The sequence below is a fragment of the Cervus canadensis genome, chromosome 19 (assembly GCF_019320065.1).
Source record: "Cervus canadensis isolate Bull #8, Minnesota chromosome 19, ASM1932006v1, whole genome shotgun sequence".
Lineage (NCBI taxonomy): Eukaryota > Metazoa > Chordata > Mammalia > Artiodactyla > Cervidae > Cervus > Cervus canadensis.
In genome coordinates, this window is record NC_057404.1 from 38,212,514 (window position 1) to 38,235,591 (window position 23,078).

Here is a 23,078-nt window from a genome sequence, read left to right on the forward strand (position 1 = left end):
TTAATCAAGCAATCAAAGTTACCACCACCAGTAATCGAACAAACTGATGTCATGTGCTCCCTGGTTAAGATGCCCTGAGAAACGTATTTATTCTATAATTGCCCTAAGTTCATAGCCTGATTCTAATCATGAGCAAACATTCAAACCCAGATAGAGATATTCTACAAGATACTGGCACATACTTTTCAAAAATGTTATCTCCTTAAACATAGAGGAGTGAGGACTTGTTTCAAATAACAGACTAAAGGAATATGAGAGCTGAATGCAAGGTATAAATGGAGGCTTTCATTTGCTATCTAGGAAACTGTCCAGTATAATAATGATGGTAAAATTTGAATAAAACTTAATTACTGTAATAACTCTTTATTTCCTGATTTGATCATTGTATTATGGTTATGTAAGAAAATGTTGTTTTTAGAAAATATACCCCCCAAACTTTAGAAAACACAATGATGTGTTTAGGACAGAGGGGGACATCAGCTTATTCTCAAATGGTTTAGAAACATATTTTAACTAAGTGACAGGAATTCCCTAGCAGTGACTCTGTGCTTCCACTGCACGGGGTACAGGTTCCATCCCTGATTGGGGAACTAAGATCCCACATGCACCATGGCATGGCAAAAAAATCAAAATAAGATAAAATGGGTAAAATGTTAACATCTGATGAATCTGGGTGAAGGGTATATGGAAATTCTTTATATTATTCTTACCAATTTTCTATAACTTTGAAATTATGTCAAAATTAAAAGTTTTAAAATGCTTATCTGTAGTTCATACATAGATAACTTTTATTGGTCTGAAATGAAACTGATTCATTTAAGAGTCAGACCTAAAGCCAAGTGGACCTCAGGGAGTCGAGAGAAGCAACAGTTCCTAGAAGCAAAAGGTTCTGGGCAGGTAACGTCAGTGGTGTCTACTGCAATGGAAAATTAGCCATTTCCCTGTACGATAAAGCACAATGAAAACTGTCATCTTTAAGCATCAAGTAACATTGAACTGTACAAAGCAAAAACCGTTAAAAAGACATGTAGAAAATGAACATATCTACAAATCTATTAGAGCAAAGGCATAATTACGGGAAGAGATTTTTGTTCTGTTTTATTAGTATGAACTAGTCTGGCACATAGCAACCATTTAGTAAGTGTACTTTCACACATTTACATTATATAAACTCAGGGATTATGATCATTAGGGTGGAATCATGTCTATTTTGTTCTCACGTCTATTCAACAGCAATGGCTGGCACATAATAGGTGTTCCATGAATATTTGTTTAACAACTAAATACTGAATCTGCACTTTCATACTTGTGGGACACTGAGTAGTAAGAAATACCTTTAATAGATTAGAATTACAGTATGATAAACTAATGTACATATTCCCCCCCACCTTCTAACTTTTAACTTAAGAAGCTGATACCACACTTGGGTAAGAATAATACAGGCTCTTTGGCTATACAAATTAAGTATCTGTGTTGTTGCAAATGATTGGCTTAGCAGTCATGAACCATGTGATCTTAAATAGCTGTCTTACAATGTAATGTAATTATTGTCTCACCATGTACCCTGAAGAAAACCTACATTCCAGAGAGTACCTATCAGCACAAAAACAGCATTATTACTTTGGAGAATGACTAAACTATTTAACTGATTAAGAGTTAACCATGCCAAGTGGCAAGATAACTCATTCGGCTATCTAGGAATGCATTTTGTACTTAAGACTCTAATTAAAAATTAAATTAACCAAGTGTAAACCATCAATGGAGGATTTAGAGACTTTTTTTAAAATGCCAACTGATATAAACTGCTTTATAAATTTAATAGGTTCATAATACTAGAGATACTTTTCATGGTATTTTTTCAAGCTGCAGGTTGTGAATATCTGAAAAGGACTGAGACCAAAATTTTAAAATAGACTATAGAAAAATCTCAAGATACCTTCATTCCCTATGGTAGAATACAGCTGAATGAAACTTTTGGTATATACATATATAAACAAAGCCACAACATAAAATGTGTTATTGTAGGCTACTGTAAGCAGCTTTCCTTCTTTCATCCTCATCAAGAGACTTTTTAGCTCCTCTTTGCAGTCATCAGAGTGGTACCATCTGCATTATCTGAGGCTGTTGCTATTTCTCCAGGCTATCTTTATTCCTGTTTGTGATTCATTTAGCCTGGCATTTCGAACAACATACTCTGCATGTGTATTAAACAAGCAGGGTGACAGTATTCAGTCTTGTTATACTCCTTCCCCAATTTTGAACCTGTCAGTAGTTCCATGCCCAATTCTAACAGTTGCTTCTTGAACCACACACAGGTTTCTTAGGAGACAGGTAAGGCAGTCTGGTATACAATTTTCCAGTTTGTTGTGATGCACACAGACTTTAGCATAGTCTATGAAGCAGTAGTAGATGTTTTCTGGAATTCCCTTGCTTTCTCTATGATTCAATGAAGGTTAGGAATTTGATCTCTGGTTCCTCTCTTTTCTAAACTCAACTTGGGTATCTGGAAGGTCTCTGTTCGTGTTACTATTGAAGCCTAACTTGAAGGATATTGAGCATAACCTTACTATCATGTGAAATGAGCACAACTGTACGGTAATTTGGACATTCTTTGGCATTGCCCTTCTTTGGGGCTGGAATGGAAATTGACCTTTTCCAGTCCTGTGGCCACACTGCTGAGTTTTTCAAATTAGCTGACAATATATTAAGTGCAACACTTTAGTTCTTCAGTACTAGTAAAACTCACTGCTATTTGAAACTTATAGCAATGACAGAATGCCCAATATCTGAGCTACTGTTTTGAACATTGCAGATTCAGATTATGTCATACAGTATGGTCCCTGGGTCACATTAATCATCACAAGATCCACTTAGGAGTTTCTTAGAAATGTAGAATTAAGGCCTGATTCCAGGAGTAATCTTTCAGACTGACCATTTGATTCATGTGCACAATGAAATTTGAAAAGGATTGTTTCTCAAGGGACACAGTATCACTGACTACCATAACCAGTAGAAATTTATGGGACACTTGGACTGTAACAATTATAGGTGAGGTTACATCTGGAATTATTAGGGATGAGCAATACACAGATGTACACACCCAAGAGCTGGTATCCCAAATGACGTTCAAACACCCGGCCAGCCATTCATGTGAAAAGTTTTAAAATCTACTTCTAATACTGAAATTTGAATCTAACTGTATTATCTAACATGTAACACCAAATAATCTCTGTACAATTTTAATATACTGAATTTTCCAGAATATTTTGTATAAGATGAAAAAAGGTATACTTTTGTCTAGAACTTAACTAAGCATTTTTACCATTTCAGAGTAATTCGCTAACTTGCATTTAGAGTTGTTCACACTGATACTAGGTAAGTGTTCAAATATCAGATTACTTTCCTTAAATAATCACATTTGAGCTAAAATAATTTTCCTAAAAACTTCCCTCTAATTTCCCCTTATTTTACTGTTAGCTCTATTATTCTAGACAGGGAATTTTTTTCTTAAATAAGTGGTAAGCAAGTTATATTACCTATGAATTTCATTTGAGGATAATGAGTATGCAATATATAACTGGTTTAAAAAATTATGCAGCCCTTACCATTCCTAGTTCAGGAGTCCTTGATATGAGAATACAAGGACATTCAGCCCAAGGAAACCATATAGTGGCTTCAGAACAATAGAAATTCTAAATAGTACAATTTGATACATACATATAGCCACCCTGAGGGGTTAACACATAATTTTGTTCCACCCAAAACTGTAAGAACCACTACATCACACCCTGAAACTATATACAATGGGCTGGATTATAAACTTGGATCTCAAAATGTGGTCAAGCCCCACACCCAACTTCATTTATGGAATGAAATTGCATATTTAGGCAATTTGCATTTATGCAAATTATAATTTGCATCATTTTACCAGCCTACACTGGCTATTAAAAAACAATCCCATAAAAGCTAGAATTACTATATAGTGTCAGTCACTGCATGATGCACACGACAGGAGTTTTTTTTAAGGAAGACCTACAGAAAGCTAAAATTCATTAAAGATTTGCTCTGCACCAAGCACTGAACTATACACAACCAACCTTGTCTCACGACTGCCCTCTGATACAGGTATCACTCCTCGTTTCAGAGATGACAAAAACTGGCTTAGAAATCTCAACTAACTTGACTAGGTTGGTACATCGAATAGACTGCAGAACTAGAATGTGAACCGAGGCTATAGCACACCAAAGCATGTGTGTGCTTTTCCAGGGCAGGTTGCCACGTAGCCTTCACCTTTACTGCGGAGCATCTGCTGAATCCTGTCTTTATTTGACTATCTAGTCAGCTGGATACTTACCACAAAAATTGTGTCTCACAAAAGGCAATTGCTCAAGCACGACATGAGCATCGTTGAAGGACTTGCTTCTCCATTTTATTTGGTTATTAGAATGGGCTTTATGGAATACATTTTGCATGCTAACCTCACTTCTGGCTTAATCTTTTCTCACATTCTATCTTCATTTTTTCACTTCCTATAATAAAGCAACAAACAAAGAGGCATACCACATGCTGCTTTAGGTAATACAAAAAAATGTATTATTAAGACAGTCCTAATAGAGTAGAAGCTTTGCTAAATGATTTAGAAACTACTGTGCAATCACTTTTATAGTTAAAAACCCAATTATCATTCTGAGAATAAGTATATAAGCTCCAGTGTTTCCCAGTTACAGACCTCTGGTTACCTTGGCTGCTTTTCAGAAAGTAAAAGAAATCTTAACATACAGATAAACAATGAGCATTTGAGGACATGGAAAAAGTAAAACAGGGCTCAGTGGCATGTCTTTAAGCTAAGAACCCAGACAATACCATGGACAATCAAGAGAAACTGCAGTGGACTCAAGGACAAGGAGAGGAAAAAAGTAAATATCGAGGCAAATCACACTTTGCTGACTGGATTAATGACAAAGTCATCAGGTGGGAATGGGGTTAGGAGCCTGCTGGAAGTGAAAAGGAAATGAAAACAGGGTTAAGACATTTAGATTTACTGACAGTCACCACAAAACATTTAGAGCAAGGATCAGCAAACTTCTACAAAGGTCCTAAGAGTAGTAAGTATCCGACACTTTGCAGGCCTGTCTTAGTCACTAGTTAACTCTGTCATTATAGAACACACACCAAAGGGAAAAAAAAGACATGTGAACAAATGGGCAAGTCCATGTTTTAATAAAACTTTAATAAAACAGTAATTACAAAACAGAATGCATGCCAAATATGACCTATGAGGTGTAGTTTACTGTCCTGAAAAGAGGTTCAGTAGGCATGGAGACACATGGATCTGAAAGACAAGAGGAAGGCTGTGGTTAAGGACAGAGATTTGGAAGCCACTGTCACAAAGTGACAGTATGGATAACCTAAGAATAGTGAAGATGGGAGATATGAACATTTAAATCAGAATTCTTATAAAATAGCAACACTTGAAAAAAACATTAAGAGAAGGTAAATAATGATTTTCTCAAAGGAGAAAAATTGTGTGAAATGGGAACTTATGAAAAACAAACATCCTTAAAATCAAAACAACTGCCAAAAGAAACTTTTTATGACAATATAAAGATGAATCTGGGAAATGTCCTCAGTTAAAGAAAATCGCAAAGTTAAATTCAGTCTGAGGCTTGAAAACAAAACTAGGTCCTGTTATCAGTGCTGATTCAAGCTTTTTAAATGTTTACAGGCTTAAAACAAAATTAACAACTTTATGCTTATCCTTTGGAAAAAGTTCAATCCAGAGAACTATTTTACTTGTATGTTAAACCAATATTGGCTCATTAGAAGAAAATAAAACAATATTGATCATAAAAATATCATGAAGACCAAAACTGAAAAACTTGCTAAACAGCATCCTGTAGAACACAACCACAACACTGGAGATGACCCTTTAATGCACATGAGAACAGTCTGGGTTTGGAATGCATAGAGAGAGACTAAGGGCCATTTAGTGCTAAAGAAAAGGGATTCCCAAGTTGCTCAGTGGTAGAGAATCTACCTGGCCAGGAGGAGACACAGGGTTGATCCCTGGTTTCAGAAGATCCTCTGGAGTAGAAAATGGCAACCCACTCCAGTATTCTTGCCTGGGAAATCCCGCAGACAGATGAGCCTGGCTGGCTTCAGTCGACGGACTTGCAAAGGGTTGGACACGACTTAGCAACTAAACAACAAAAAAAATGGAAACTGTTTTGCACATATCAAAAAAAATTACACTACACACAGATAAGACTACAACTTACACTGGGAAACCGTAAAGGCAAAAATTACAAGCAAGCAAGGAAGGAAGCCAGTCCTTCAATAAGGCATACATTCATCTAATGGATCACTAGAATATGAAAGTTTTATGTGTTATGACATAAAACTCAACTTTTCAAGATTATTAAATGAAAAAGCAATGCTGAATGATTTGGGTCCAAAGAAAAAAGTCACATGTAGCTGGTGTATGCACAGAAAATTCTTAGACGTATATAAGAAACTGGAGTGGTACCTTGAAAAAGAAAAGTAGGATTGAAGGAGGTAGGAAATTGTCACCTTCTACCTTCTGTAGTCAAAACAGGTATGTTATGTCTGGTCAAACACTGAAAAAAAAACAGGTGACTAAACGGAGAACTGCCATCTACAAAACCACATCAAAGCAGACACAATCACATTTAAAATGCTTCAACAAATTCAAAAGTATGCTAAAACAAGGAAACTTTTTAAAAGCACAATCTCATAGCTGAAAAAGAGCCACACCCACAAAACTACTTGGAGAGTCATACAGATTTCAACAATGTAAAGTAGAAGTTAAGTCTTACAAAAGCTGTAATTTACACATGGGGGTTTGGTCGAGTCCTCCTATCTAGTGTGACCCATTTAGACTCACTGTAAGTTAGTGCTGAAAGGGTGTTTTATATTTACCTATAGACTACTAATCCCTAGTAACAGAAACTCTATTACAATAATACAAGCTATCTGCAGAAACTGTGGAAAGATAGAATTATTTTGGATACCTGCTTTTAAAAGTTTAGAGCACAGACCAGTCTATTTTGTTTTCTTCTGTACACCCAGCCATCTACAGCACAATAAACTGAGGTACTCAAAATGCGTTTTTTGGAGAAAAAGTAGGGATATAACTTCTGTGCAAAACTATCAAGAATTTACAAGCTCAGAAGTAAAAGAAAAGGGGGCAAGATTAAAACATGGAATCTGGTTCCTGTGAATTGGGAAAGGTATAGCACATCTGACCTCACACCCAGTTTCATTTTTTTGCTTCTGGCAGTAAAATAAGTAATCACAAGAATATTAAAACATGAAACCATCCAAGGTGTTAGGGTAACTACCTCATGTCTACTTCAAAATTCACAGTAAGCAAGATATAAAAAAGTGTTATTGCAAGATGCTACAGACTGAGGCTGAAACTTCCACACTAAGTCCATTAGTTGTGAGTTGAGAAGTAGAGATAATGAGCTGGTTGTTTTCAGCAACTGATGGGCAAATGAGCTGATCCGGGCTACTGAAGACGACAACCTAAGAGGGGTGTCTCTCCAACTGTATGTGATAAAGGAGCAGGTTTAAACCCCAAAATGCACACTCCTGTCACAAATGTAAATATATATATATCACATACTTCTTCCCAAGTGGTGCAAGAGGTAAAGAACCCACTTGCCAATGCAGGAGACATGAGACACATGGGTGTGATCCATGGGTCAGAAGACCCTGGAGGAGGGCATAGCAACCCACTTCCAGTATTCTTGCTTGGAGAATTCCATGGACAGAGGAGCCGGGTAGGCTACAGTCAGATACAACTGAAGCAACTTCCACACACACAATGTCACAGCAATATCTGATTTCTGTAGAAGTTTCTAGATACACAATTTCTATACTGGTCTAGAGAAACACCTGCTAGCACTACCTAGGGTCAATTTGATCTGAAACCTTGCATTTATCTGGGTCTAACTCTTGAATGAGAAAATTCAGTTCTTTTTTCCTTCGACTCAGTAAATGAAGACAATCCAATCCAACAATTAGATAAAAAGTAGCACAGAGACTTGTCATTAACTTGTTTTAATTTTAAAATGTAAAACATCACATTATCACACTGCCTTAGTAAATTAAAATTATCCTTTTGAATGCAAACTTCAGCATTTAAGAATCTCAACTCGAAAACTTTGCTTTATTTTGCCATTTATCTTAGAGGATAACAGGACATAGATACTTAAAACCGGATATGAAAATGTTCACTTGATCTATGTACCTCTAAACTCCTGTACCTTTGTCTCCATGTTCTCAGGAAAAAAAGCCAAATGATTAGCTGAGTGTGAACAGAGTACCCTCAGGAGACTCCCCATCTCTTATACGTTTCATTACAAAGGAAGTAAAATTTAAAATGTTCTGACCTATATAAACTGACTACAATCTGGTACAATTTACTGTAGCCCATGAGGTAGGCTCCATACCTCTGAGACCGTATCATGTGCTTTACAGAATTTCTGGAACAAAATTTCCAGGACTCAAATCCATACTATGTGACTTAAATCCTCACTGTTTCTGTTTCTTCATCTGTAAAAAGGGGGTAAGAGCACCTACATCAAAGGATTATTGTGCAGGTTAAAGTGCATATGAAGTGCTTAGAACACTGCCTGGCACATAGTAAGTACGAAATAAGGATTTTAACTTTTTGATTCTTTCATAGTATAATTCAAATCCTTCTGAAGAACTAGAATTTTAACAATTAAATTGGTTAAATGAAATATGGCATATCCTTATGATGAAATACTAATTATCCATTAAAGATTGTTTTAATAATCTATTATGAAAATATATTTAAGCTATAATATCCTGTTGAACAAAAAGGAAAAAGTAAATTAGAAAATCATGCACAATCTAATCTTATATTTAGAAAAGATGCTAATAGTTATAAACTTTGCAAGTTATTCTGATATTTAAGTGATATTTGCCAAAAGACACTCAGAATCATTCCACCCTTACTGGAAAAAAAGACTTAAAACCAACTGTGATTCTCAGCTGATAATGAGGATAATAAAATGCCATAAATTAGGATTCTTAACAATTTAGAACTGTGTACATTTAATGCATTATCTCTTCTCTACTCTCAAAGGCTGATACCTCTTAAAAAGGACTGCATCCTAGAATTAATAAAGCACTGATTTCTGATACATTCCTCCAATGCCACCCACTGCCAACATACTAACATTACCACTGTTACTTTTAAGCAAGCTCTTGAAGTGCTCACAACTACATATACCAAAAGACAATAAATCACCTTAACCAATCACCCAGATTTAAACAAGATATTATTAGGTACATATTTGAGATTATAAATATAAAAGACACAGTATTTATAGAATACTGAACAAGTGGTGTTTGTGGTATTGAGTACTCAGATGGTAGCTTGTGGTACCCTTTAAACGGTTTCAAATTCTCAGTACTATTAATTTCACGTTTATTTTACATAGGATTTTTGTCACTTACCAGTTTTAAATGATTAATTCATAATCACCATCTAGAGACAAAATTTCCTCTCAACTAATGGTTGTTCTACCTACAGTTCCAGCTCACTCTTCCGTCTACAATAGTTATATTTCATTTTATCAAATCTGAAATATACAATTATGCATTACAGATAACCTGTTTTCAAATTCACTTAAAGAGTAGATCAAGTTTTCAATTTTACATAAAGCCATACACCAGTTATCATTAAAAATATGAGTCTTCATAACCTGTTTATTCCAATTCTATTTAGACAGCAACACTAACAAAATTCTTAATGCATACAGCCCCATCACCTACAAGTCTTTCCTTATGCTATTATTTTGACATTTAAAGAAGAACATCTCAATTTAACAACCAAGTTTTATAACTACTATCCCTACCAATCAAATGGTGATGCATCAAGGTCGCAATTTTCATGAGTTTTAACATATTAAGAGTACATTATTTACCTAAGACTAAAGGACTGCGCCTTATTTAAAAAAAAAAAAAGCCACATCAATTTAATTTCATATATATGATGCTACCTATTCAATTTATTAAAAATTAAACAAAATAACCAAACTAATGCTCCAAACTTATGCTGTTCATGTGGAAGACACTACAAGAGAAGACACAATAGAGACTGCCTTGCAATAAGAAATACAAATTCCTTCTACAGAGATGGAGAAATAAAAGGACAATTCTAGTTGTCTAAAAGACAATTCACTGTACACATTTTATTTACAGTTTTGTACACTGTCTTAATATGAATGGGACCGCTTTTCTACTTGAGCCAATTTTGTAACCAAAGCAAAATAACCTAAGTAATACAAAGTGTTAAAATACAGCATAAAGATACAAAAACAGACATACTAATTCTAATTAGGAATGTAATTATGATGTTACATTTTTTTATAATCCACAATTAAGTTTAGGAAATCACACATAGATCACTGATTTGAATGAAATGCATAAATTTGTAGCAAAGCGTTGTAGTTTTAAATTACAAAAAAAAAATTACCAAAGAATGCACAAAATTAATGTTTATTCCACCTTTGTGTCATATTCCTGGATCCTTCACCAATGTTACATGAGAAAGAAAAACTAAAGCAAAACAAATGAAAACTGAAATCAGAATCACTAATGTTATCAAGTAGGGAAACAAATAAATTAAAATCTAGCAGCCATCAGCAAGAGTACAGCACAGACAGTGCCGTAAAAAGAAACAAAGGAAATTGCCAGGAAACTGTGTGCATCACACTCTTTCAAACCAGCAAAATATGCCCCTGCATACAATGGAACGTAAACAAAGTCATTCTCTTGTAAGGTACAGAAATGCAAGTTCTTTTTTTTTTTTAATATTGTAGATGGGTCAAATGTGTTTGTGATGGTTATTTCTATTAAGCTATTACAGAGTGGGCCAGGAACACATTTATGGATTCTGGGGATGATGTGTATTGTAATTCTTTGATTGGGATAATGGACACTCTAGCCAAAAAAAAAAGAAAATATGAACACAGAAGTACAAGACAAAGGCGAATGAGACTTCTCTTATATCTTAGCAACATTTAGATGGAAATCAAATTTAAATGCAGTCCACTCTGCTTTTGAAGAGGCTTTGGTTCAGCTCCCAAATCTCGATTGCTTGACGCAGTCTCCTATGAGAATACTCAGAAGGTGTCTTCTTAAACAACAAACCTATTTTTAGTGGTGGAGCCGCTCTTAGTAGCTGTGTCTGCATGGGACTGATAACCAATCACTATCTTTGGAGGAAGTCCTAACCTTTCCTTGTATACCCTCCTAGAGGAAGAAAAAGAAAAGTAGCCATTAATTTTTATTCAAACATACACCCCAGATCCAGCATTACTATTCTTTATTAAAAAAAAAAAACCAAAAAACTAGAGAGTGAAATAAGAAACTGCACATTTTCCTTTTAGCAAAACATACTCTTCCTTTTCACTACAATCTTGGTTAATCACTTAACCAATATTTGAGAATCTACTATGTACCAGGTACTATGGTAATTATCAATAAATTAATAATAAGCAAAGCAGTGACAGTCCCTGGGGTCATGGTATTTATAGTTTAGAGTATTTGATTATTTACAAATAATCACAAATACATATGGTGGAGCTGCATCACATGCAAAATTAATTTGTGTAAAATCAATTATATGCACCTATTTTAATTTTTTGATCTAAAATGCTTCAATTATATTTTACATATAAACTTTAGTAAATATTTTATGTTACTACAATTACATTTACCTTATCTATTACTGACAAGAAAGCACACTCAAAAATTAAATACTTCAAAGGCAATTTGTAATATTTTCAAATCATATGTGATTCCATTTTAAGGACAAATATGAGTATCAAAGAAGGTAAGTACAGGGGCTGCAATATCATTAATAAGAATGATCTAATCTCCTGGAAAACAAAGAAATCTCTCCTTTTAAATTTATGAGGTCAAAGGTATAATGCTACGAGAATGAAGCACATCTGAAGGTTGAAAAATAAAAATAAAGCTCACTGGCTATAGCTCGCAAGAAAAGTAAATATGACAGGTAAGGCTGACAAGGTAAAACTGGACACAGATCTGAGAACATCACAGGTCAGGCTAGAAACCTGGTATCTAAGAAGAGCAAAATTTAAAAATAAGCACCAAATGAAACAAAAATAAAGATATGTATTTTTTCATGGAGCTGAATCCTCCAGTATACTAGGAAAATTTATTCATACTCTACCCTCCAGAAGATTTCGGTACCTTCCCTAGAATAAGGTATTTGAAAATAATTTTATGATACCTAAAATTACAACTAGTATCAGGTTGACATTAGGATACAATGTACCTTCAATTATACTTAATTACTAAAAATGCCAGAAAGCAAGAGTACTGAGCCATGCAACTTAAAAGGGTGGAAAAATATCCTTCCTTGAAAAACTGAAGTCAAATGTTTAAATAAAGAGTTCAAAACTTGTTAACACTGACACAATTAAAAATCTTCCCGAGGAAAGAAATTCATATCTAATTTCTTTAATGCACTTTCAAAGAAATATGAGATCCCCACAATCAGTAAGATTCAACGCTGACAAAAAGATCAGGAATATGACGACAATCAATTATCAATTTTCTCTTACAGAAACCCTCTGGAAAATGAAGCCTAGAAAGTCCCCACACCTTTTAATTATACTTGCCAGAAAGGAATTATGTTCATAGAATTCATATTGTTGGAAAAATCAACATACAAAGGGGCAAATCAAACATACTGAGACCTATGACCTGTACTTAATTTCAATATAAAATTTAAAGTTCAGTTTTACTAATTTAAATTTAGTAAAAATTAACATTGACTGACATTTGAGGGGGAGAAAAATGACAGGCAATTTTTGCAAATGGTAGTATTTGCCAAAAAAGTTTTAAAATATATACATGTGGGCTTTAAGCATGGACAAAACCAAGCTACTGTCACTTATATCTCAATGGAAATTTCATTTAAGTGTACACATATGTGGCAAAATACACATATACCATTTGCCAATATTCACCAATGTATTGAGTATTATACATTAGCACTGCGGTTTTTAAAGTACATTAAAGAAAAGACACATTCTCATTTGATAAATAAAATGTGACATGCTAAAATAGTGTTCCAGTGATTCTATACTCCATTGAGAGGAAAAAGAAATTTTACAGAAATGAAGAAGGATGAACCAGACACAGAACACCAATACAGCAGTTCAAGGTTATAAATGTGTTCATGAAAACAAGAAAAATAATGATCTACATAAACGTATTTTTTTAAAAGTAGTTCTGCTTTTAGTTATCTATTTTAAAAGTACACAAACAGCAAAACTTACCCTATATGTGTAACAGCTTCTCTGTTTTCACATTCAGTAGTCCATATTGCTATTTTATCACCTTTAGCTCTAACGTTAACAACAGCTCCACATACATCATCACTGTAGTCATCAAAAGATTCTCCAATAAGGCACAGCAGCTTAAAAGAAAAAACTCAATTTCAAATTACATTCAACAGATTATAAACAGCTTCTTAAGTTGCAAAATGTCTCATATATTTATATACAAAGCTAAGAAAGTTTATATATATAGTTTTTTGTCCTGGCTTTTTAATTTGATGCTTTAATACCAAAACCATTAACAGTTTTGTTAACTTTTTCAGTAAACTGGGCAACTGATGTCAGGGCACATAAAAAGTGAATTATTTTATTAATATTCATTTGCTCTGCTGCTGCTTATACTTGCCAACAAACAAGTTTTAATGGAATAAATGAAAAGTTGCTCATGGATGAAATGCCTCTTGTTTCTGTTGCTTTTCATGAACTTTCCCTAATAAAAAAAAAAAATATGGCAAATGCGTAACATAAAATTTACCATTTTAACCATTTTTAAGTGAATGGTTTAGTGATATTAAGTATATTTATATTCACACTGTACCACCATCTGTCTCCACAACTTTTGTCATCTTGCAAAACTGAAATGACTTAATAAAGAGTTCTAAAATGGTATTTACTGATAATCTCTCCCAAAAGAAAACTAAGTTTTTCCTCAATAAAAGCCATTTACTGAAATATTTATTATTGCTCAATTTAGTAAGTGCTAACCACGAACTTCCCTGGTGATCCAGTGGTTAAGACTCCATGCTTCCATGGTAGGGGGCTTGGGTTCAATCCACAGTCAGGGAACTAAGATGATGCATGCCATGTGGCATGCTTAAAACACTAACTACAGACCAGACCAGTGTTCAGGATACAAAAAAAAGTATAATCCCTGACCTTAAAAGCCTGGAGTTTAAAACCTTTCACTAGAGAAAATGTCTATTATCTCAATTTAATAAATGTTGTATGAAGCCAAAAGTTCCAAATTACATCACAACATATAAGCTGAATGATACCAAGCTACAATTTCACTATTTCCTTCACAGATCTAAAAAGTTGAGTACCCAAAGCAATACTCTAAGGACTGTAAAAACTTGTATCATACAAAATGTGAAAGTTACCATAATTTTGAACTTAGTGAAATAACTAGGATGACCTTATTGTGGAAAGTCAGTCAATTGCCAATCACTTTCTGGATTTGTAATATGTGGCAGGGCATTTTACTGTACTAGTATGTAAATATATATAAGATTCATTCACATGATAGAACAAAATTAAGTGCTGATCTAGATTTCTAGAGTGGCATCCTTATCTTCTCTTTGAGTAACCAACGTAAAAAGCAACAAAGTTTTCTACCACTTTAATGGCAGAAAGTGAAGAAGAGCCTCTTGATGAAGGTGAAAGAGCAGAGTGAAAAAGCTGGCTTAAAGCTCAACATTAAAAAAATGAAGATAATGGCATCTGGTTGTATCACTTCATGGCAAACAGAGGTGGAAGATGTAGGAAACAAGAGTCAGTCTTCATTTTTTAGGGCTCCATAATCACTGTGGACAGTGACTGCAGCCACGGAATTAAGACACTTGCTCCTTGCAAGAACAGCTATGACAAACCTAGACAGCATATTAAAAAGCAGAGACATCACTTTGCTGACAAAGGTCCGTCTAGTCAAAGCTATAGTTTTTCCAGTAGTCATGTATGGATGTGAGAGGTGGACTATAAAGAAGGCTGAGCACCGAAGAATTGATGCTTTCCAACTGTGGTGCTGGAGAAGACTCTTGTGGTGCTGTAGAAGATGCTTGAGAATCCCGTGGACAGCAAGGAGATCACACCAATCAATCTGAAAGTAAATCAACCCTGAATATTCACTGAAAGGACTGCTGCTGAAGCTCCAATACTTTGGATACATGATGCAAAAAGCTGACTCATTAGAGAAGACCCTAATGATGGGAAAAATTAAGGGCAAGAGGAGAAGAGGGCAACAGAGGATGAAATGGCTGTATGGTGTCACTGACTCAATGGACACGAGTTTGAACAAACTATGGGAGATAGTGAAGGACAGGGAAGCCTGGAGTGCTGCAGTTCAATGGGTCACAGAATCAGAAACAACTTAGCAACTGAATAACTAGCAACACAGTTTTAGTACTGTGAAACAGCTTTATAATTTTAAAACCTTACTGTCTCTAGCCAAAAACGATCGAGGTCACTTCGTCTCTGCTGTTTGTTCAGTGTAATTAGCCATCGTCCTCCTCGTTTGTTTTTCTCATCTTCCCACATAGGCTCAATACCATCCTGCAAGGTTAGAGATACAACAATATGAGACAATATTGTTAGTTTAACTTCAGATAATACTAAAAACAGTAAGCAACAACCATGTTGTTTACTTTATACTCATAAAACTGTTATTGAGGTAGTGGGAAAAGCACACAAAACTTAAAGCTAGAGGCATGGGATTGCAAAAACATGGAATTGCAAGAACAGAGCCCTGATTAGGGCACTTACTAGCTATCAAATATTGGGTTTGACTTAATTTGGAGATTCTAAAACATTCTGAGTAACATACACCTTTGAGAAGCTATACACATTTCTGTATCTAAAAAATACATACAAAAGTTACACCACTTCAGAGAGCTAATGACTGTCCCACCCACTAATAGCTGACAAAACTCATAAAAGTATCTCGAGGACGCACATACTCCTGACAAACTCTGCACTTCAATCTACTCAAGTATATAAAGAAGAAATAGGACTGGATAATCAAAGCTCTCCTCAAAATCAATCACAGTATGTGCCCATACAGCCAAACTCTCACTTAATTTCAATTATTTATACTAAAAGAAGCCAAAATATACTTATGCTAAAATATGGTAAAGCTAATACAATTATTCTCCAAGCATCGCAACATTAACTATTTCTAAGTTCACAGTAAGATTTTAATGAATACCTGAATGGTCTAGTCTTATAATAAATATATGAAGTCACCAATTAAGCATACCTTAAAAAGTGAGTAGTCACAGCCAGGCATTAAATTACTAGACAACTGGATATGGTTGTAAAGACTAGGTAAAAGAAAAGAACAATTATAAACATAGAAAATGTAGTGCAGAGTTTAGGTGTTTGTATGTACATTCAGAGAATATGATAAAAATAAACAAGATAAAAACTCTTTTACTTTCTTCCCCCTAAGGAGTCAATTTCTGAAACAGACCAAACAGATCTTAATGACAGTCAGCTTTAAGAATCAATCTGATGATTTTTAGAAAATATCTTCAGTGATTTTATCCTGACAATTCTGATGTATTAGTTAACTTAATATATACACATTATTACAAGAAATTGAGAAGAGAGGTACAAGATGGCTTTAAGTAAATGAAAGAATCCAAGAGGCTAACAGGCAGTTTTAAACACACAAAGAGAAATCTACAGAAAGTAAGATAAAACTCCCTGATCATCAGGATTGCATGACAAAACTAAGTCAACATTATTATTATCTGTGAAAGTACGCAAGAGTGGAAAAGATCAGTGGTCCCCAAACACCACACACCGTTACTAGTTTAAGTCAGCAAGCATAATAATCTTTGGGGGAGCTTTTAACGACAGAACAGTTCCACATCCTACTTCTTACAATTTTAATTCCTTAAATATAGGCTGGAACCACAGAATGTGTATTTCTAAACTAGCAATGTAACAGATTAAACATTTGGGATGAATTAGGTATTCCACTAGCCTGAAGGTAGAATGCTAGATTGGATCATTTGATCTCTTGAAGTCTACCATAGCAAAATTGTTATAAAACTGGCAATAGAGTAAGAATGCTTTGCCTGTCTCCAGTATTTTATACAGAAGTGATGATCTTATATGACTAGCAATAATACCACACAGATGGTATTATTTTCCTTAGTAAGATTTTCTTACTGCTATTTTAACCCAGTCTGTACTTCAAGCAGAGTTTTAAGAAAGAGTCAAGGATTCTTTGGATGACATTGCACAGTTTAACAACAAATCCAGTTTGAATGAGAGAGCATTAAGACAGCATACAGCTTGCTGGGTTATTCTAATAGTTAACTCTTTCCAAACTAGATTATCACTGACAAGATTCCACTAGGCAAGAAAAGAGACATGGATACCAACAGTACCTACAGAATTAGAACCACCATTTCTTCACAATTAATGGCTAGTGTGGAAGGGACATTCTTCAATGGCATTCAAAGTAGAAAAGACCAATGCTTCTTTCGGCTGTCTTCTTTCTCCTTAATCATGCTCTAAGGTCTCTTACTAAGTTTACAATTAGAATCTGTAATGGCACACTTAAATAGAATCCTAATGCTACAGACAAGACTAGATTAAAAAAAACCAACCTCAAAGGCTATTTCATTAAATTTGCCCACCAAAAGTGAGAAACTAAGAAGTGACAAAGATAGAAAGCTTAAGGATTTATCTCTCAATTTATGGCATAAAAATCCACTAAGCAATAATATTGCTTACAACATGCCTAAAAACTGTGGTGTCATGTTCTAATTAGAGGCCATTTAGGGATATAATTATGTAAAACTGGTGACAGCCAAACAAACTCAGATAAATGCAAATCTTATTCAGTGGGAGAACAGCTCAGGACTCTGCTCTCCCTCCTCCACAGGGTACTGGAGACTATTATGTTTCAGAAAACTCTTGAAAAAATACAATTAGAGAAGAAAAACAAACAACTAAAGAAGAAAAACACTCAATGTTTTGATGAACGGCAAAACAGAACCATAATTTAACTAGACCTATGAATTACTAGGAGTTTCAAATGAAGTTCATTTTTAAAAAAATGTTTTCACTAAATTAAAAACTTTTTTAAAAAAAGCCCGTAAGTTCAATTAAAAGTGACTAAAGTGATCCCAACATAGTTTCTTTAATTATTCTATGCTTTGTTTGTTTTCAGTGATTCAAATGCATACTAAATGCCTAATATGCTGAAGTATACATCATATGTATAAAATTTTTAATCATACTCTATTAATTTATAATTTTCTAACCACAATCTATCTGTGTGATACACCCAAGCATTAACATTAAAACATAGGAATCACATCATTGATACGATCCAAAATATACCAACTGAACAAATTAGAATACTTAGATAACTGCTAGATAATTTACAGCTCTTAAACATGTTTTTAATAAGCTGTATCTTTCATGTTCTCCAACAGTTTCTCCCTATATATTTTTCAAGCAAATAAGACATACTAAATAAACTGTTTTTAAAGAATCAATATTCCAAAACTTCCTGCAAAGAACTTTATAGCTCTAAATTAAATTATATTGCTAAATCTGAAACAAAATCTCAAAAATATTTGAAGTATTCTTAAGTTGACCACAAAGTATAATAAAATTATCTATCATCACAGATACTGTCATTCTTTGATAAACCCTGATTTATGAGCAGTTCAGCCTTTGAAATCTCAGAATCTTTATCACAGGAAATCCACAGTTTATGCTAAAGAGGATCTGTAGAAATGCTAAGAAAAGCATTCTTTTCCTAAGAAAGCTCTGGAATACCTAAAAATAGAGCAAATTTGCCTAGGTAACCAAGAAAGGGGACAAGGTCCTAAAAGTTGTCAGAAGTTCCAGTGACAATAAAGGATTCTCAATGAATGATATCTTAGGACAAGAAATAGAGAAGAGGCAGAGCTAAATGATGACAAGATGGAAGCTTTCTAAAACTGGTAAGAAATAATCACCAATTCTAACAGTTGTGAGAAGATGGACAAGCAAAAAAGTAAATATTAACTCTTCACCTTACCCTTCTTTTTGTGAATACAACTTAAAATAAAAAAGTACACAATACAACAAACATCCTAAAATGGTTACTTACGCCCAAAAGTCTTCAACAGTATCAAACTTAGAGATCAATCGAAGGTTTGCTTGCCAAGTTTTGCTTTTATCATTTTTAAAAAACCAGAGTGCCCATCTAAAAACAGAAAGTCAGTGTCAACAAAAGTTTTACATCCATGTTCAAAGCAGCAGTGAGTTTCACTTATTAATAAAAATGTTGTCTGAAGACAGTTTTCCAAGTGGACATATATTTTATAACTTTATGATTAATGCTTAATAATCTCAGACATAAAAATGAGATGCATTTCAACACCTACTTGGTAATGTGTATTTGCCAACCCCTGATCAAGGAAAAAAATATTTTGAAAAAGCAAAGGCAGAAAAACTACTAAACACACAGTATCAAGTACTGTACCCTGGATGTCTAAAACTAATTTAGTCTTTCCTGAGAAAATTAAAAACAGAACTACCATTTGATCCAGCAATTCCACTTCTGGGTATTATCTGAAGAAAATGAAAATACTAACTTGAAAAAGATATATGAATCCCCATGATTAGTGTAGCTTTACAAGAGGTTAAGATACAGAAGCAACTTAAATGTTCATCAGGGGGTGAAAAAAGAAAATATGTATGTATGTATGAATGTGTCTATTCAATGGATTATTCACTCATAAAAGAAAAGAAAAATTTGCTAGTTCCAACATGGATGGACCACAGAACTTTCTAACAAGCTAAATAAATCACACACTAGACAGGAAAAACAAATACTATATGATTTTGCTTATACGTGGAATCTAAAAAAAACTTTAAAAAAGGAGAAAAACCCACCCCAAGCTCACTGATATAGAGAACAGACTGGTGGTTCCCAGAGGAAAAGGGGTGGGGAAATGCATGAAGGGGATCAAGTGGTACAAACTTCCAGTTATAAAATAAGTAAGTCATGGGGATGCAACGTACAACATAGTAAATATAGTTCATAATACTGCACTGCAAATTTGAAAGTTGTGAAGAGACTAAATCTTACAAGTTCTCATTATAAGAAATTATAAATATGTATTGTGATAGATGTTGATTATGATCATTCCATAATATATACAAATACTGAATCACTGTGTTGTACATTTGAAATTGTTACACCTCAACTGAAAATAAAAAAATTCCATTCCATCTTTAAAAAAAAAATTGCATTCAGCCATTAAAGGTTTATTCTAAGTAAATGACTGGATGACTAAGCAAAAATATTTGTACAATAAGGTTCTTAAATTTGGAAAACTGGAAACATCTTAAGTGCCTATTAACAATTCTCAGAATGTGGTTTACAAGACCCCTTAGGCATCTTAAGACCCTTTCAGGAGCACTGATGCGTAAAAACCATTTCACAAAAATCCTAAGATATTTTATTTTTCACTGTGTTGACATTTTCACTGGTGATGCAAAAACAACAGTAAACCTAGCGGTGATGTGCCGAACAAGAATCATACAGTGGCACCCATGTCTACCGTTTGTCACTGTTCCTGTATTATCATCAACTCTCAGAGGAATAACTGTCAGTTTCAGTTAAGAATGCCACTGATGAAACAGTAATAAAATACTTGTTTTATTAAATTTCAATTTGTGTACATGTTGTTTTCTGCACAAAAATACTTCTGCACACCAAATACAATGCTTAGGCAATTGAACTGTGAGGAGAACTAGTTGCTTTTTCAAAGAACACCACTTTTACTGGAAGAATAGGCTGATCAAGCATGGTTACTTCTTGAAAAATGAACAGTGAGCATGTTGCTAAAATTTGAGCTTTCAGGAGAAAAATCAGAATTTTGGAAAGCCTGCAGGTGCCACTGAGCATGACAATTTAACAAAACTTGGGGACATTTCTGAGGCATTTAGTAATGATGATGTTATTGTTTTGATATCATATAATGAAAAATGCCAATATTTAGATCTACAAACTCACTGAACCAGTATTTTTTCTAAATGACCAGTAGTATGCATGAGTGGAGAAGGATATATTCCAAATGCAAGACAGATCAATGGATTTTAAAGTAACAGAGTAGAAAAAAGTTCTTGGATGTGGTTTCAGATTCTACATTGCAACTAGCCTGCAAGAAACCTAGTATCAAAGGAAGGAGATATTCCTAATTATAAAAGGCCATTAAAATTTCTCCTTTTCCAACCATGTATATTTGAGGTCATATTTTATCCTTATACTTCCTCTGAAACAACATATCTCCAAAGACTGAAAATGCAGAACCAGCTATGAAAACCTAGCTGATTTCTATTAAGTCAGGCACTTAAAATATTTACAAAAATGCTGTTCTTCTCACTATGTATGTTTTATTTTGAATAAATTTTTTCCATAAAAATCATTTACATTAACATTCAATGAGTTAAGTACATATGTAGTTTTACATTTTTGAGAATTATTTTATTTTCTAATATAGCAAATGAAAATAGATGAAAATCTACATAACCTGTAAAACACTGTGGAATCCTCAATAATTTTTAAGAATGTAAAGGGGTCATGAGCCCAAAGAAGTAATATTTAAATAATTACAATAAATAACTTCAAAAATATAATAAACATAATAAATACATGCAAGAAGACTTCTAGGCTGCTATTAAATCGGTTAATTGTGTGGGCTAAAAAAAAAAAAAATAGGATAACTGTGTGGGTAAAATTCTCTTAAGACTGACATGAAACCCAGAAACCATGGAGGAAAGTTGGTATTTGATTATATGAAAATAAAAAACCTTTAAAATAACATAACTCTTTAGACAATGTTAAAAGACAAATGATTTGGAAGTGTACTTTCAATCTAATCCCCCCCTTGGATGGGTTAGCATCCCTAAAGTACAATGCTTGGAAATAAACTTGAAAAGATAATCCAAAAGAAAATAACAGACAATAAGAACTGAACAGACTTCTCACAGGTAAAAACACAAATAAGCAATTGTCTTGAACAAAACTGTTTTGAAACTTCAATAGAAGAAATGCACATTTAAAACAATAAGACATTGTTTTCGCAAATCAGACTAGAACCAATCTGACAGGCAATTAAATTTAACAGATTGACAGTACCAGTTGGCAAGGATGCAGAAATCAGTAATTCTAAGCAGATAAACGAGGATAATTTGGCAGTGTCTACAAAGGTAGATAATGGGCAGTCTTAAACCTAAGAACTCTGAAATTTTACCATATAGATATACCACTATATTCACACAAGTGTAAAAAAATATAAGGATGTATACGTAAATTTAAAAAATCTGCATACTCATTAATGTAAGCCTGATAAAATACACGACTATATATTCATTTAATACTAACAAGGCTGTCGATTGAAATAAAGACTTAAAATTTACATGTACAAACAAAAACCTCAATAGTATGGCAATCTGTATTAAAAAAAAGTATATATATGTACATTGAAAGGTTTTGGAAAAACACAAACCAAATTTTTACTATTTTGGGGAGTGGAGCAAAACAAAATGGGGAAGAAGGAATCAGAGAAAAACAGAGAACTTACACTTTGTATACTTCGTGCCTCGATGATTTAATCTTTCCTACAATACTATAGTGGTTTTTTTTTTTTTAAGAAAACATAATTCCTTACAAAATTATTTACAAAAAGTAAATAATGAAGAAATTACCAAAATCAGAACCAAAAATGTCTTAGAACAGTTTTCAATGTGATATTATTTTATGCAAGAAATAGAAATTACAGAGAAATTAAAATCCTCACAGATTTCATTTTAGGACTTAATCAGTTTGTTCACTGATAAGGGCACCTTTCAGGAATCTCAGATTTCATCTTAAGCTATGAGGGATATATGCCTTGACCTCCCAATAATAGC

The 23,078-nt window shown here is 33.8% G+C and overlaps 1 protein-coding gene and 1 long non-coding RNA gene across 5 annotated transcripts in view; both read right to left on the reverse strand.

Annotated features, from left to right (window-relative positions):
• Positions 1-5,204: 5,204 nt before the first annotated feature.
• On the reverse strand, positions 5,205-6,086 carry LOC122422343. The gene is made up of 2 exons (XR_006263787.1): positions 6,038-6,086; positions 5,205-5,332 (listed from the first exon to the last, which is right to left on the reverse strand). It is a non-coding gene; the product is annotated as an uncharacterized LOC122422343 (long non-coding RNA).
• Positions 6,087-9,732: 3,646 nt separating this feature from the next.
• Positions 9,733-23,078, reverse strand: part of EIF4E (eukaryotic translation initiation factor 4E) — an 83,225-nt gene continuing 69,879 nt past the window's right edge. For all 4 annotated transcript variants that reach the window (XM_043438810.1, XM_043438812.1, XM_043438811.1 and 1 more), the window contains 5 exons: positions 19,267-19,362; positions 16,405-16,468; positions 15,588-15,701; positions 13,374-13,513; positions 9,733-11,313 (listed from right to left, as the gene is read on the reverse strand). In XM_043438810.1, coding sequence (XP_043294745.1) covers positions 11,199-11,313; positions 13,374-13,513; positions 15,588-15,701; positions 16,405-16,468; positions 19,267-19,362 — 529 coding nt within the window. In that variant the 3' untranslated portion in view covers positions 9,733-11,198. The remainder of the gene's footprint in view (positions 11,314-13,373; positions 13,514-15,587; positions 15,702-16,404; positions 16,469-19,266; positions 19,363-23,078) is intronic.